The following is a 14,771-nucleotide window of genomic DNA, read 5'->3' as shown; positions in this document are numbered from 1 at the left end:
AATTAATTACATTATGGAAGAAATTGTTTTATGCTGACTTCACCATGTCTTAATGAATTATTCTTGTACACTTCCTTACAAATAGATACTGTGTTGGTACTAAGTTGCCCAATTTGCATACTAACAAAACTTTTGAACAGGGTCATTTTAACAAATCAGCCGAAAAGTTTCTAAGACAACAAACGGGTTTGTACTTAGCAGCTAAGGTTAACAGTCTGAATCAGTCATTTTCATATAGTGAATCAGCCATCAGTGAGTTCACAAGTGACTACCGGATTACTGGACATTTATAACATGCGTTTGTACTGTTGAATTACTGCTTATTTGGAACATTTTCATTTTGCCGTGTTTTTTATTGTAAGTAACACATTGTAAATGATTGTAAGAGAGCCTATTTTGAACCTGGGAGCACATGCATTTCAAAATAAGAGTCCTTGTGTATTTTGGGCTTTATGTGTCAAAGCTTGTTTTTATTTTATTTATTTTTTTCTTCCTGGTTGTTATTGGTTTTTGGAAGCACAATAACTGCTTCTGATATAAATACAGTGTGTGTGTGTGTGTGATATATATATATATATATATATATATATATATATATATATATATATATATATATATATATTATCTCTTAACAAGGCCACATGTCAAGATCTGGGTAGATGGTAAGCGAACAATCAGTTCTCGTAGTCAATGTGTTGAATGGAGGAGAAATGGGCAGGAGTAAATACCTGAGTGAATTTGACAAGGGCCAAGTTATTATGGACAGACGACTGGGTCAGAGCATCTCTGTAATTCTGTAATTTAGAAACTAAAAATAGCCATTTGTCTCCTAAATGTTTCAGTTTAATGGCTCATTTTTTTTGGTCTGGAGTAGGGGTGCCCCCCATCCCGTAAATATGGGATCATCCCGTTTTTAAAGACGAAATGATGCATCCCGTATCGAATCAATATGGGACGCGATTTGTCCTGTATTTAAGCTGGTCAGATGTCGTTAGGGTGAAATCATTCCAGATTGCTAGTTTAATGTCGATATAAGTTGGAAATTTTGCATACGGTGGGTAAGGGACTGTCTGAAAAGTCCACACATTGTGCTAAAACGTGCTAATACTGTGGAGGGTGTGGTAAGGGTCTGTCAGAAAAGTCAGCACGTGCTAAAACTGTGGATTTTTGTTCTATATACATTTTCAAAAAGATGTACAAAATATACAGATGAAGTCATAAAGACAAAAAGAACAGGTGAAGGAAAAAATAATGATAATATATATATATATATATAAAAACTTATAAACCAACCAAAATGTACTGTGTACATAAATAAGATAAAGAAGATAAATAATCGAAAAAATAAAAATTAATATATATTTTTTTATAAATCATGGGTCAGGAATGTTCTCATTTTAGCATATAAGAAAGGATATAACATTTTTATTATTAATAACTCAGTGCATTTGTTGCTAAAACAGTGGAGGATGTGGTAAGGGGACGTGATATGTTTGAACTTGCTGACCAACATATCTGTACATACCATTCATACCATTAAAAACAAGAGAAAGCATGTCCTGTTTGGCCTCATGACATTTAATCAAGGCAGGTGGTGTTTGCCTGAGATTTTGGGTTTATGGTTGGGATTAAGAAGAAAACACCCTGGAAACAAAGACTTACACATCCAAGCAACTTACTTTCACAGCTGTTCTCCAGATAAACTCGTCAGAATAAGTGTTTGGTTACACTGATAGTCACCAAAAGAGAACACAATTAAATAAACACAACAAATAAGTTCAGAAAATGCTGAAAAAGCATCTTTATACAAAAGTTTTAGTCTAATGTGACTGTATGGTGTTGCACAATACACATAGTGATGTAAAGTATCAACAGCATTAATCTCACTATTTTTAAAAGTTTCTCTACTTTCTTAAATTACAACACAAATATTTATTTTTAGTTACAGAGTTCAAAGCTGCATAACTTGAATGGCTGTTACAATAGGAGTGCCTTGTAAATAATAATAATAATGAAAAAATCTAAAGAATGCATGGCACATGTGAAGCATGTGGTTTATGTTGAACAGATGCACCTTTGAAGGGCAGTTTACTGAGAAACGTTATCTGTCACTAATTACTCTCAGTACATCAGTTTGATGTGCAAACTATCATTGTTCCTCACACGATGCTATCTTATGACATCTAAACACTTTTACTATAGCACATTATTTATTTTACCGTTCGCATTACATAATCAACTACATTTACAAGCTTGTTCATGAGTGATTAAATAGTGTTGCACTTGTGATGTTAAGTGTTGATGTATTTGTGTTTTTCATCTCACATTTGCTTTTTCTGACACTATCGGTTAGGTTTAGGTTTAAGGTTTAGGGTAGGGAGGACAGTTTTGTTGATTTAAAACTCGATAGATCTGTTTGGAAGAACATTTAACTCACTTTTAGCGCCACACAGTGGACGTTTCACCTCGGAAATCCAGTGATACGTATAATGAACCACTTAAAAAACATTTTTGCAAACGTCTCACCACAGTTACGTAATTTTCATGAGATCAGGCAGGAACTATTGTTGCATGGAAAAAACTGCATGAAGATTCTTCAACATGTCTTTTTAAAATTTGTGTTCTGCTGTAAAATGTATAGAATACTGGTTTGGAACGGCATGAGTGTAAGTAAATAATGACAAAATAAAAATTTTTGGGTGAACTATTCCTCTAAAGGATGATGTTTAAACCACAGATATTTGTAGAGAACCATGGGAATGCAGATACACATTTTCGTTTTAGTATGTTGTAAGCTAACCACCCTGCGGTGAGATAATTACTCTCAGGCCAGTGTGTGTGTGTGTTGTCCTGCATATTTGTGGGGTACGTGCGCAGCGGGGTGTCCTCTGTTTTCTATCAGTCTACTCGCTCATGTAATCTTTAACAACTCTTTCGTCCAAAGTCTGAAAGAGATGTCGTCTGAGTCAAACGATTTTATAGGTGTTTCTTCGGGCACTTTCAGGTCCCAGGGTTTGATTTTTATTTATTTATTTTTTTTTTTTTTACTAATAGAATATAACTTTTTGTTATATGAAGGCCACATTAAAACTATCTTTCTTCACAGGCTTTCGTCATTTATTTGTGGTACTTTTCGAATTACTTATATATACATTTCCATTTAATCATTTAGCAGACGTTTTTATCCAAAGCGACTTACAAATGAGGTGAACAAATAGAAGCGGTTCATCCTAATGGAGACAGTAGGAAGCAATGTGCTGTGATCCAAGTTACAAAAATTAGTTAGAGAAGTAAACATAGCGAGGAAGGTGAAAGACAAGAGGATGTATAGATTTTAATGTTTTAGCCTTGTCCCAGACCCTGACTTTCAATATGAAGCTATGAAAACCCATTATAAAAATACTAATTATTACATGTTCAACACTTGTGTTGTGTTTGTTTATGCTAACACCTTTTGTGTCTCCAGTCAAAAATGACCGGCCCACTAAGATTGTTTATAAATCTCTAATTTTGCATATATTATCCAAAATATTGTATAACACCTTTTTATCAACTTCTTTTTTTAGTAATTATGACAGGTTTTGTACATCTTTTTTTTAAATATTTTTTTTTATTGATAGAAGGATTCATTGAACTGAGCTCATACTGGGCTAGTGGAGGGCACCCCCTGCAAATTAAAAAAATAAATAATAATAATTACGTAATAAATTAATAACCACTTGCTTGATCTAAACAAAATAGGTGTCATTTTAAGGCTTTGAATCTGGCCTTTCTATGCATATAGCTGATCCTACCAATTCTTTAATTTGCTGACAAATCAGAACTGTTTCGTTTTCATCATTTGCAGATTTGTCATCACAACAATTATGTTCAGAGTTGGTAAAACGATAAAACAGATGAGATAGTCATGTGTTATATATCATTGGAAAGGTCTCTATTTGTAGAATACAATGAGCAAACTTGTTTCACACAGAGGCCAAACTGCAGTGAGTTTTAGTGTTTGAAATTTGCGCAGACACACACAGAAATAATAAACAAGAGTGTCTTTTTGTCACGTTTTTCCTTTCTGTAACATACATATAACATTTACAATGACATGTCGTAACTTACAGCAGACTATCCCGATTCAGACGAGCCCAGATAAAACATAATATGATGAGTAGATCTTGAAATATTCCTCAAATAGCATACATGGAAAGATGATGCACAAAAGGGCGCTCAACACACGTTGTGTGTGTGTGTGTGTGTGTGTGTGTGTGCGTGTGTGTGCGCATATGTCAGAGGACTTTGTGTGTGCATCCACATATGTGCTTATCTAAAGGATTGGGATGCTCCTGATCACTTAATATTGCTGTATTTTGTAGTCTAATCCATTCATTAACAATGGCCGGTCATTTCTGACCGGGAACCAAAGTGAAATAAAACCAATAAAATGATCAAAGTTTTTGTGTGTTTTCAGATACTGTATGTGAACAAAGTAAAGGAATTTTATTCCAATTGGATAAAAAAAAGAAAAAGAAATTAAAAAAAAGTTGTCTGGGTCAAAATGACCGGAACACAACATAAGGGTTTAAATAAACATAAACCATTATGTACAGTATATATTTATGTATAATAATAACAATAATAATAATAATTTATATATATATATATATATTTATTTATATTTATATTTACATATATATTATTACAGTATTAATTAATCTTTGTTAATATTTGTTAATAAAAATACAATTGTTCATTGTTAGTTCATAGTACATTAATAAATGTTACCTTATTTTAAAGTGTTACAACCATTTCAATATTTATAGTTTGAAAATGTTGCAACCTCAAACAAATATCTGTATTGTGCCCCTGTGTGGGTGTGTGTTTGCTCATGTGTGTCTCATTCTTGGCTCACACACTCCATTCGGATGTTTAACTTCCATTCGGATATGTTGACATTCTGAGTGTACTTAAACCACGCTGTCTGCCAGTATAAACTAAGATGGGTATTCTGGACCAGTCCAGGTCACACATGCTAATGAATGAGTGATTGAACGAGAACAATAACAAACTGACAAACAAACATGTGAATGCTACTTTCATAGAAAGGTGAGGGAAAATAACAGGTCTTTGAGTGGTCAGGTGACTGCCGTACTATTTTAATCATTATGACCCTTTATAAATATTTTAGTTGAGGATATGATACAGCTGTATACTTTTATTGAGAGACACTTCAAAGCAACAGCAACATTGCAGTAAAAGTGTAAAACAGAATAGTTCTTTTCAGCAGAGTTCATAACACGCTAAATCAATTTATACAGGAGACATAACACCTGACTTGGAGCTGCACTCCTTAAACTACACCAAAACATACATACCAGAGATGCCAAACTTAATGTCACCTACATTGTCTACACTGTGGGCAGAGAGGTTTGTCATTAAACAACCATATAAATCTCCAAAGTAGATAAAACAGCGCAATTTAGCATTTACATCCAAACATTGTATGGAAAGACCATATGTTACTGTATGTATTGTTAATGCTCTGACAAGTATAAAGCATTTGTATCTCATGCCAGATAATGTTATAGTTCCATCATTTAAATATATCTAAATGTATACATACATACAGTATATATATATATAATATATGTGTGTGTGTGTGTGTGTGTGTGTGTGTGTATATATATATATATATATATATATATATATATATACATATAAATACACACACACACACACACACACACACATATTATATATATATATATATATATATATATATATATATATATATAATTTTTCTTATTTTAATAGTTTTTTTTAAGATTTATTTTATTACTTTTTATTCTTATTTCTTATTCTTAATTGGTTTTAAAATTTATTTTATCTTGTATTTTCTTTATCATTTTTACATAAAGCACTTTAAATGGCCATTGTGTATGAAATTGTGTTTGCTATATAAAAAAATTAAATGAATGAATGGAAAGGAACTGTAATAAGTACTTTTATATAAATATAGATTAGGTAAGACACAAAATAGATGTTCATTGAATTTGTGTATTACACAACAGACAATTAAACAGATCTCTATTGAACAAAATGAATTAATTAACAGCATATAAAAGGTAAAAATTACATTAGTTTTTGTAGCACAAAGTAGTCGTTTTTAGCAACTCATAATAATATTTTGATTAAATAAAACCAATTTATTTATATGTTTCCACAAGCTTGTTTTTTTACTGTAACAGTTGTTACAGTGTGAAACTATATGAAATATACGCTTAGCATTCATTTGCCTGTGAAAGAAAGTTAAAAAGCTCTATTTATTATTCGCTTATAAGACACCGTTATAACAACATGCACTGCTAATATAATAACGCCCCTAGCATCGAAGTATCCTGCTGTTGTGAGAGTCACTTACCCATGTTGTTAATGTTGTGATGTTTTGCTGTAGGGTGAAATTCACTATGCGCGCTCACGCTGACGCGCGCCTTTAAATTTACAGAGCGAGACACGCGTCACGAGCGACACGCCCACATGTGTGTAAAAGTGCGTGGGCTGTTAAAACAACCATTGACACCAGTCTGATCTCATGAAGCAATACATATACTGTATTAATCACCGAATTGAAATACTCTCTCTCTCTCTCTTCTTCACAAGTTTCTCTGAAATTTAGACTCAACAGAAAAAAAGGATGTTTTGTCAATCATCAGTAAATTGTCAAGTTTCAGGCTAATTTAAACGTAATCTTTTACACTGATTTAGCTCATACAAATTCTCAATTTGTTAAAATATGTTTGTACATTTGCACATTGGTAATTTTATGAAAGATGTTACAGGTGGATGTGTTTAGGTCTATATACTGTATAATGTGCACATTTAAGTAAATAGGCCTATATTAGATTTATTATACATTTTTCACGAAAACATGGGCAAAAATGAGGCATCACGACATATCTATAAACTGTACAAAATAATTTTCTTATTGAGTATTTTTGTCTTGTTTTCCAGTAAAAATATCTACACATTCTTAAAAAATTTAAGTTTACTTAAGAAGCAAAATGACACTATATGTCATCTTATTTTCAGAGAAATCTAGCAACATTTTGTAACATTTATGTTTATAACAAGCCGCAGACCGGTCAGAGTGCCCATGATGACCACTGTCAACATCAAAAGCGCCTACAATGGGCACGCAAGCATCGGAATTGGACCTTGGAGCAGTGGAAGAAGATCGCCTGGTCTGATGAGTCCCGTTGTCAGGGATGGCCGTGTATGTGTGCACCGTTTACCTGGGGAAGTGATGGCACCAGGATGACTGTGGGAAGAAAATAAGCCAGTGGAGGGAATTTGATGCTCTGGGCAATGTTCTGCTGGGAAACCCTGGGTCCGGCCATTCATGGGGACGTCAATCTGACACGTGCCACCTACCTAAACATGGTTGCAGACCAGGTACACCCCTTCATGTCAATGGTGTTCCCTGGTGGCAGTGGCCTCTTTCAGCAGGATAATTCGCCCTGCCACACTGCACACATTGTTCGGGAATAATTTGAGGAACATGATGAAGAGTTCAAGGTGTTGCCCTGGCTTCCAAATTCCCCAGATCTCAATCCGATTGAGCATCTATGAGATGTGCTGGACCAACAAGTCCGATACATGGTGGCTCCACCTCACAAATTACAGGACTTGAAGGATCTGCTGCTAATGTTTTGGTGCCAGATACCACAGGACACCTTCAAGGAGCCTATTAGAGTCCATACCTCGGCGGGTCGGTGCTGTTTTGCACACAGAGGACCAACAGCATATTAGGCAGGTGGTCATAATTTTTGGGCTCATCAGTGTACATGTAGACTATATTCCTTTTTGCAGTGTAGCATGTTGAAATGTATGTTAACAATCTATCCTGTAAAACCTTTCTTAGTATGATGTTGTTCAATTGTAATAAAACATTCTAACAGCAATGACCATAAAGTCTCACCAAAAATCTATGCTTTTGGTTTCATGATGCATGCAAAATGTTATTTTTTAGAGTTTATTTTGCATAGTAATATGTGTTTTGTTATTAAAAAAATATTGTAATAACTGGAGTAAAAAAGTTTGGTAGCAAGGGTTTCTCAGCAGAATGAGTTTTACTGTCGCTTTGAAAGACTGCTTCAAGACCTCCACCATCATCCCCGTCCCCCAAAAAACAAGGACCACAGGATTTAATGACTTCAGACCTGTCACCCTGACCTCTGTGGTAATGAAGTCATTTGAGCGCCTTGTACTATCCCACCTCAAAGCCATCACTGATCCTCTCCTGGACCCCCTGCAGTTCGCCTACAGAGCTGACAGGTCAGGAGACGATGCAGTTAACATGGCCCTCCACTTCATCCTCCAGCACCTGGACTCCTCAGGAACTTACGCCAGGATCTCGGCTCTGCTGCAGGACAAGCTCTCCCAGCTGAGTGTGCCTGACTCAACATGCAGGTGGATCACAGGCTTCCTGACTGATAGGAGGCAGCACATGAGGCTAGGAAAACATGTCTCTGACTCCCGGACCATCAGCACTGGTTCCCTTCAAGGCTGTGTTCTTTCCCTTCTACTTTTCTCCCTGTACACTAACAGCTGCACCTCCAGTCACCAGTCTGTCAAGCTCCTGAAGTTTGCGGATGACACCACCCTCAGATAGATCAGAAAGACAAATAGAAAGAGAGACAGACAGACAGACAGATAGATAGAACAGACAGACAAATAGAGAGACAGACAGACAGATAGATAGATAGATAGATCAGACAGACAGACAAATAGAGAAACAGACAGACAGATCGACAGACAGACAGATGATAGATAGATAGAACAGACAGACAAATAGACAGACAGATAGATAGAGATAGATAGAACAGACAGACAGACAATTAGAGAGACAAACAGACAGACAGACAAATAGAGAAACAGACAGACAGACAGACAGAGATAGACAGAACAGACAGATAGACAAATAGAGAGACAGACAGATCGACAGACAGACAGTTGATAGATAGATCAGACAGACAAATAGACAGACAGACAAATAGACAGACAGACAAATAGAGAGACAGACAGATCGACAGACAGACAGATGATAGATAGATCAGACAGACAGATAGATAGAACAGACAGACAAATAGACAGACAGATAGATAGAGATAGATAGAACAGACAGACAGACAGACAATTAGAGAGACAAACAGACAGACAAATAGAGAGACAGACAGACAGAACAGACAGACAAAGACAGACAGACAGAGATAGACAGAACAGACCGACAGACAGACAGTTGATAGATAGATCAGACAGACAAATAGACAGACAGACAAATAGAGACAGACAGACAAATAGAGAGACAGACAGAGACAAATAGAGAGACAGACAGACACATCGACAGACAGATGATAGATAGATAGATCAGACAGACAAATAGACAGACAGACAAATAGAGAGACAGACAGAGACAGACAAATGGAGACAGACAGACAGACAGATAGATAGAACAGACAGACAAATAGACAGACAGATATAGATAGAACAGACAGACAGACAAATAGAAAGACAGACAGATAGATAGATAAAGTAACATCATAAGCCTCTGAAGTGTTTATTATGTATGACTCAATATGATTCGACCTAAATTTTGAAATCGTGATATATTAATGAATTCCCTGAATGTTGTTTGTGATTCACTGGTGTTGTATCATTAACTAAACACATCTGCACTATATGTCAGGGAAGGACAAGTCAATTCAAGAACCTTTTGTGTATGTTTTTAACAGGATGTTATTAAATAGAATTACTATATTTTGCAATGTTATGTGTAATTTAGCCCGTCACTTTACTAACTGTGTCCTTTTTGCTGCTTTTTATGTTTTTTACTTTATCATAATAGAAGAATTCGAAACATTTTCAGAATATTTTTTCCCCTTTTCTGAAGACCAGAAAATTGATAATTCTCATTGTTGCTTATTCTTAGTTTATTTTTTATTTATTTTTTATATTTGAACAAAGTACTTTTCTACAGATAAAACAATTTTTAACAGATTACACATTTGTATGAGGTTTCACCTGTACAACACACCTAATTGGAAACAAATAAGGATTTTGTAAGCTTAAAAATGAAAAGTTAGTTCCATGAACCAATGTTATACACTCACACTGAAATAAATAAATAAAAAAAGCTTTATTTACAGTTTCACAGGATTCATAGTGGTCCACATGCATGATGTATGATAACATAAAGAGTATGGAGATATTACAGAATAAATATACATGATGGGCTATACTTCTGTTGACTTTCCAATGAAGGTTTTCTCTTGAACCTGAGACAGAACAAAGAGTAAATGAAAATATTAATAACCAGAATATGTCAGGATCTTAATAATACTAATGAATAACTGTATAAACATTTTTTTTTAATTTTTTTTTTTTTATAAAAATGTTTTGGTAAAGGTTCTGTTATGTTTTATTTGAAGGTCTCATACTTTGGAGCATGGCTGTTTAATAGTTTGGTTTGTTGGGTTAGTGGGTTTAACTTTGCTTTCCTGCTTGTGGGGACACAGTTTTTTCACAACAATGACAGGCACCTCAGATGGGGCATGTTCAGCGTCTCCTCCAATCACAGATTGGCAGCTGTGGCCAGAATTGCTGAAGCAACTAACACTTTCTCCAGACGATTCTGAACTCTCAACTGAAAAAGAACACAACAAAACATTTACTTTTGAACAAAACAGAAATTTCAAACATTTCATGTTTCATGAATAAGTCCCATTTACTCAAAAATAATAATAATGTGGCCTGGGTATCTCAGCGAGTATTGACGCTAACTACCACCCTGGAGTCGCGAGTTTGAATCCAGGGCGTGCTGAGTGACTCCAGCCAGGTCTCCTAAGCAACCAAATTAGCCCGGTTGCTAGGGAGGGTAGAGTCACATGGGGTAACCTCCTCGTGGTCGCTATAATATGGTTCTCGCTCTCAGTGAGGCGTGGATCGCGGAGAGTAGCATGAATCTCCACATGCTGTGAGTCTCCGCAGTGTCATGCACAACGAGTCACGTGATAAGATGCGCCGATTGACGGTCTCAGAAGCGGATGCAACTGAGACTTGTCCTCCGCCACCCGGATTGAGGTGAGTAACCGTGCCACCACGAGGACCTACTAAGTAGTGGGAATTGGGCATTCCAAATTGTGGAGAAAAGGGGATAAAATAAAATAATAATAATAATAATAATAAAAATTATAATAATAATAATAATAATAATAATAATAATAATAATTTTAAGGTTTACGTTGCACTCAAAATATTTTAGCCTATTTTTAAGATTCAAGCATTTTAGTTTCATAACAAAGTTCCATCAAATTGAATTGAGTAATATCTAATAAAATAAAATGTAAAAACCCTAAATATTTCAAGTTTAATACAATTTTGTTAAATATTACACAATTCAATTTAATGGAATTTTGTTATGAAATTTAAATGCGTAAATCTTAAAAATAGGCTAAAATATTTGATAACACTTTCTATGAAGCCCATATTTATAATGCATTGTAAAAGGCATTATAATGCATTAGTAATGCCTCATTATACACCTTATAATATGTTATACTTTCTCATAAATAATTGTAACCACAATTATTAAACATTATAAAACTTACATATTCATTGTTATACCTTAGAGTATAATGCATTATAACACATGCAACATCCAATTTTATCTGCAGAAGATTTAATGTATTATATATAGTTGTGATATACTGTGACGAGGAGGAGGGCGGGGCCAGGCCGTATTGCCCCAATCAGGCTACTCAGCCAAGGAGAGGGATAAGTGCAGAAGGATGCGGCAGTTCGAGAGAGAGAGAGCCACACGCAGCTGCTGTGTATGCATTTATGTTTTATGTCTTTTTGTTTAAGTTTAAATTAAAATATTACTTTGACTGTTCAGCCGGTTCCCGCCTCCTCCTTACCCATTTTAACCTTGTTACATTGGTGCCGAAACCTGGGAAGGAGGAGGGATGCGCTGTCATGGAGTCCTCGCCACTGCATGCGCCCAAAGGAGCATCCGCGGCAGTCTGCCGGGGGACGGAGGAGTTGCTGCCGGCCGCCTGGAGCAGTGAAGGAGTGATCAAGGACCAGGCGTCAACGTGTCTGGGAACCGGCGAGCAAGTTTTTTCTCTCTCTCCTCTCTCTCTCACTGTCGCTCTGCCTTGCCCTTTCACTCTCTTCTTTTTTTGTTTTTTGTTTTTCCCTCCCCTTGTCCCCCTCCACAGCTCTAGAGAGGCGGAGAAAAGCCTGCTGCCAGTCACATGGGTTAACCTCCTCATGGTCGCTATAATGTGGTTCTCGCGCTCGGTGGGGCGTGTGGTGAGCTGTGCGTGGATGCCTCGGAGAATAGCGTGAAGCCTCCACACACGCTACGTCTCCGCGGTAAGGCGCTCAACCAGCCACGTGATAAGATGCGTGGATTGACGGTCTCAGACACGGAGGCAACTGAGATTCGTCCTCCGCCACCCGGATTGAGTCACTACGCCACCACGAGGACTTAGAGGGCATTGGGAATTGGGCATTCCAAATTGGGGAGAAATAATTCCATCAGACAAAAAACATGACGTGACCAAGGACTTCACAACTTACTGTAAGAATTTTCTTATATCTAAAACTCAAATTTTCTCCCCCAAAATTGTAATTCTAGCAATTATCGAAAACGGAGTCTCGTTTTTGTTAGCATCAAATTAAATATGCCGTTTACTCCGAATACGCTCTATTGACCACAAAGATAAGACCATTCCAAACCAGACATCACTTCTGATATTTTGCATTAAGACTACTTTGGTAAGAAGCGTTGAGAAGGAGATACCAAGTACACTGTGGTTTCCACTCTCCTGGTCTAAATCATCTTCCTCCAGGATTCCTGAGGTTCCATGTCCAAACCGTTCAAGATCTCCACTGCTTTGACCCACAGGTGGTGGGAAGCCCCACCCAGAGGAGGAAGAGGAATGGCTCCCAGAGGATGATGTACAGCTGGTCGAGCCAATAGAATTTAACCGAAGGACAGGAACCCCACCTAGGATGTCCAAGAAAATCACATTTAAAGGGATAGTTCACCCAAAAATGAACATTCTGTTATCATTTACTCACCCTCATGTCGGTCCAAACCTGTATTTGTGGAACATAAAAGATGAATTTAGATTTTTGTTCTTTTAAATACAGTACAACTAGAGTTCATAGTAACCACATCTGACAAGCTCCAAAAAGGACGCACATTTATTTTATTTTCCACAGAAAAAAAAAAAAAACAGAAAAAAAAAAAAGCACAAAACACATCATTTTCATTTTTAGGTGAACTGTTCCTTTGAACAGGAGCTACTGTACTTAAAATGTGAAGTAAACCATCAGTTCTCATGCTGTCTAAGGGTTGGTTATGGTTAGTTTATTGATTACAGGTGTTTTACCTCGTCCGGTCAGAACACAGTTGATAGCTCGGTCATTAATGGCCATCTCGCTGGGCTGAATATCCATGAAGGGTTTGTGTCCGATTCCCATGAACACTCTCTCCTGCATACGGACGTCTATATGAACAACAACACAGATCTTTAGTACGCTGAACATCACGTCCCATTACAACAAACAATCTAGATAACCAGTAGACAGTTTTATGTGATTAATAGTTACATACTATGCTGTATCTTTCAAATCAAATCAAATCAAATCACTTTATTGTCACACAGCCATATACACAAGTGCAATGGTGTGTGAAATTCTTGGGTGCAGTTCCAATCAACATAGCAGTCGTGACAGTGATGAGACATATACCAATTTACCATAACATCAAATTAACACAACACAATTTAAGCATCTGTTATACACATAATTACACTCAACTTAAAACATCAAATTAACACAACACAATTTAAACATCTGTTATACACATAATTACACTCAACAATATACAAATAATAACATACACTGTACAGTATACAATACGCTGTTTTTGTTTTTGTTTTTTGTTTGTTTTTTGTTTTTTTACTATATAGATACACATTATTCAATAAAAATTAAAAATTTAAATATATATAAAAAAAGTATATATATATATATAGAATGTACAGTACTGTACTGTATTGACATTCAGGCTGTCGGTTGATAGTAAGTTGTTAAGAGAGAATATAATATAATAATAATATAATTTATGACAGTCCGGTGTGAGATATAAGAGTAAGGGTAATAAAGTGCAGTGCTGATGTATATTGATCGTGAGAGATCAAGAGTTCAGAAGTCTGATTGCTTGGGGGAAGAAGCTGTCATGAAGTTGGCTGGTGCGGGTCCTGATGCTGCGATACCGCCTACCTGATGGTAGCAGTGAGAACAGCCCATGGCTCGGGTGGCTGGAGTCTCTGATGATCCTCCGAGCTTTTTTCACACACCGCCTGGTATATATTTCCTGGAGGGAGGGAAGCTCACCTCCGATGATGTGTCTGGCAGTTCGCACCACCCTTTGCGGGCTTTGCGGTTGTGGGCGGTGCTATTGCCGTACCAGGCAGTGATGCAGCCAGTCAGGATGCTCTCTACAGTGCTGGTGTAGAACCGTGTGAGGATGTGGCGGTTCATTCCAAACTTCCTCAGCCGTCTCAGGAAGAAGAGGCGCTGATGAGCCTTCTTCACAACGACTTCAGTGTGGACGGACCATGTGAGTTCCTCAGTGATGTGGAGACCCAGGAACTTGCATATGCCTTAACATATTATATATATTATATATTAGGCCTGTATTTTAAATA

The 14,771-nt window shown here is 36.5% G+C and overlaps 2 protein-coding genes across 6 annotated transcripts in view; both read right to left on the bottom strand.

Annotated features, from left to right (window-relative positions):
* Positions 1 to 6,481, bottom strand: part of LOC127445899 (protein-glutamine gamma-glutamyltransferase 2-like) — a 32,542-nt gene extending 26,061 nt beyond the window's left edge. Inside the window, exon 1 of the mRNA XM_051706374.1 lies at positions 6,410 to 6,481. Coding sequence (XP_051562334.1) covers positions 6,410 to 6,413 — 4 coding nt within the window. The 5' untranslated portion in view covers positions 6,414 to 6,481. The remainder of the gene's footprint in view (positions 1 to 6,409) is intronic.
* A 3,688-nt stretch (positions 6,482 to 10,169) lies between these two features.
* Positions 10,170 to 14,771, bottom strand: part of quo (quattro) — a 64,692-nt gene continuing 60,090 nt past the window's right edge. For 3 of the 5 annotated variants that reach the window (XM_051706354.1, XM_051706355.1, XM_051706358.1), the window contains 5 exons: positions 13,449 to 13,565; positions 13,135 to 13,152; positions 12,854 to 13,060; positions 10,485 to 10,690; positions 10,170 to 10,322 (listed from right to left, as the gene is read on the bottom strand). In XM_051706354.1, the coding sequence (XP_051562314.1) occupies positions 10,281 to 10,322; positions 10,485 to 10,690; positions 12,854 to 13,060; positions 13,135 to 13,152; positions 13,449 to 13,565 (590 nt within the window). In that variant the 3' untranslated portion in view covers positions 10,170 to 10,280. The remainder of the gene's footprint in view (positions 10,323 to 10,484; positions 10,691 to 12,853; positions 13,061 to 13,134; positions 13,153 to 13,448; positions 13,566 to 14,771) is intronic. The other 2 variants (XM_051706357.1, XM_051706356.1) reach the window with 2 other exon arrangements.

Source organism: Myxocyprinus asiaticus, chromosome 9 (assembly GCF_019703515.2).
Source record: "Myxocyprinus asiaticus isolate MX2 ecotype Aquarium Trade chromosome 9, UBuf_Myxa_2, whole genome shotgun sequence".
Classification (NCBI taxonomy): Eukaryota; Metazoa; Chordata; class Actinopteri; order Cypriniformes; family Catostomidae; genus Myxocyprinus; species Myxocyprinus asiaticus.
This window is presented reverse-complemented; position numbering and strand designations above follow the sequence as displayed.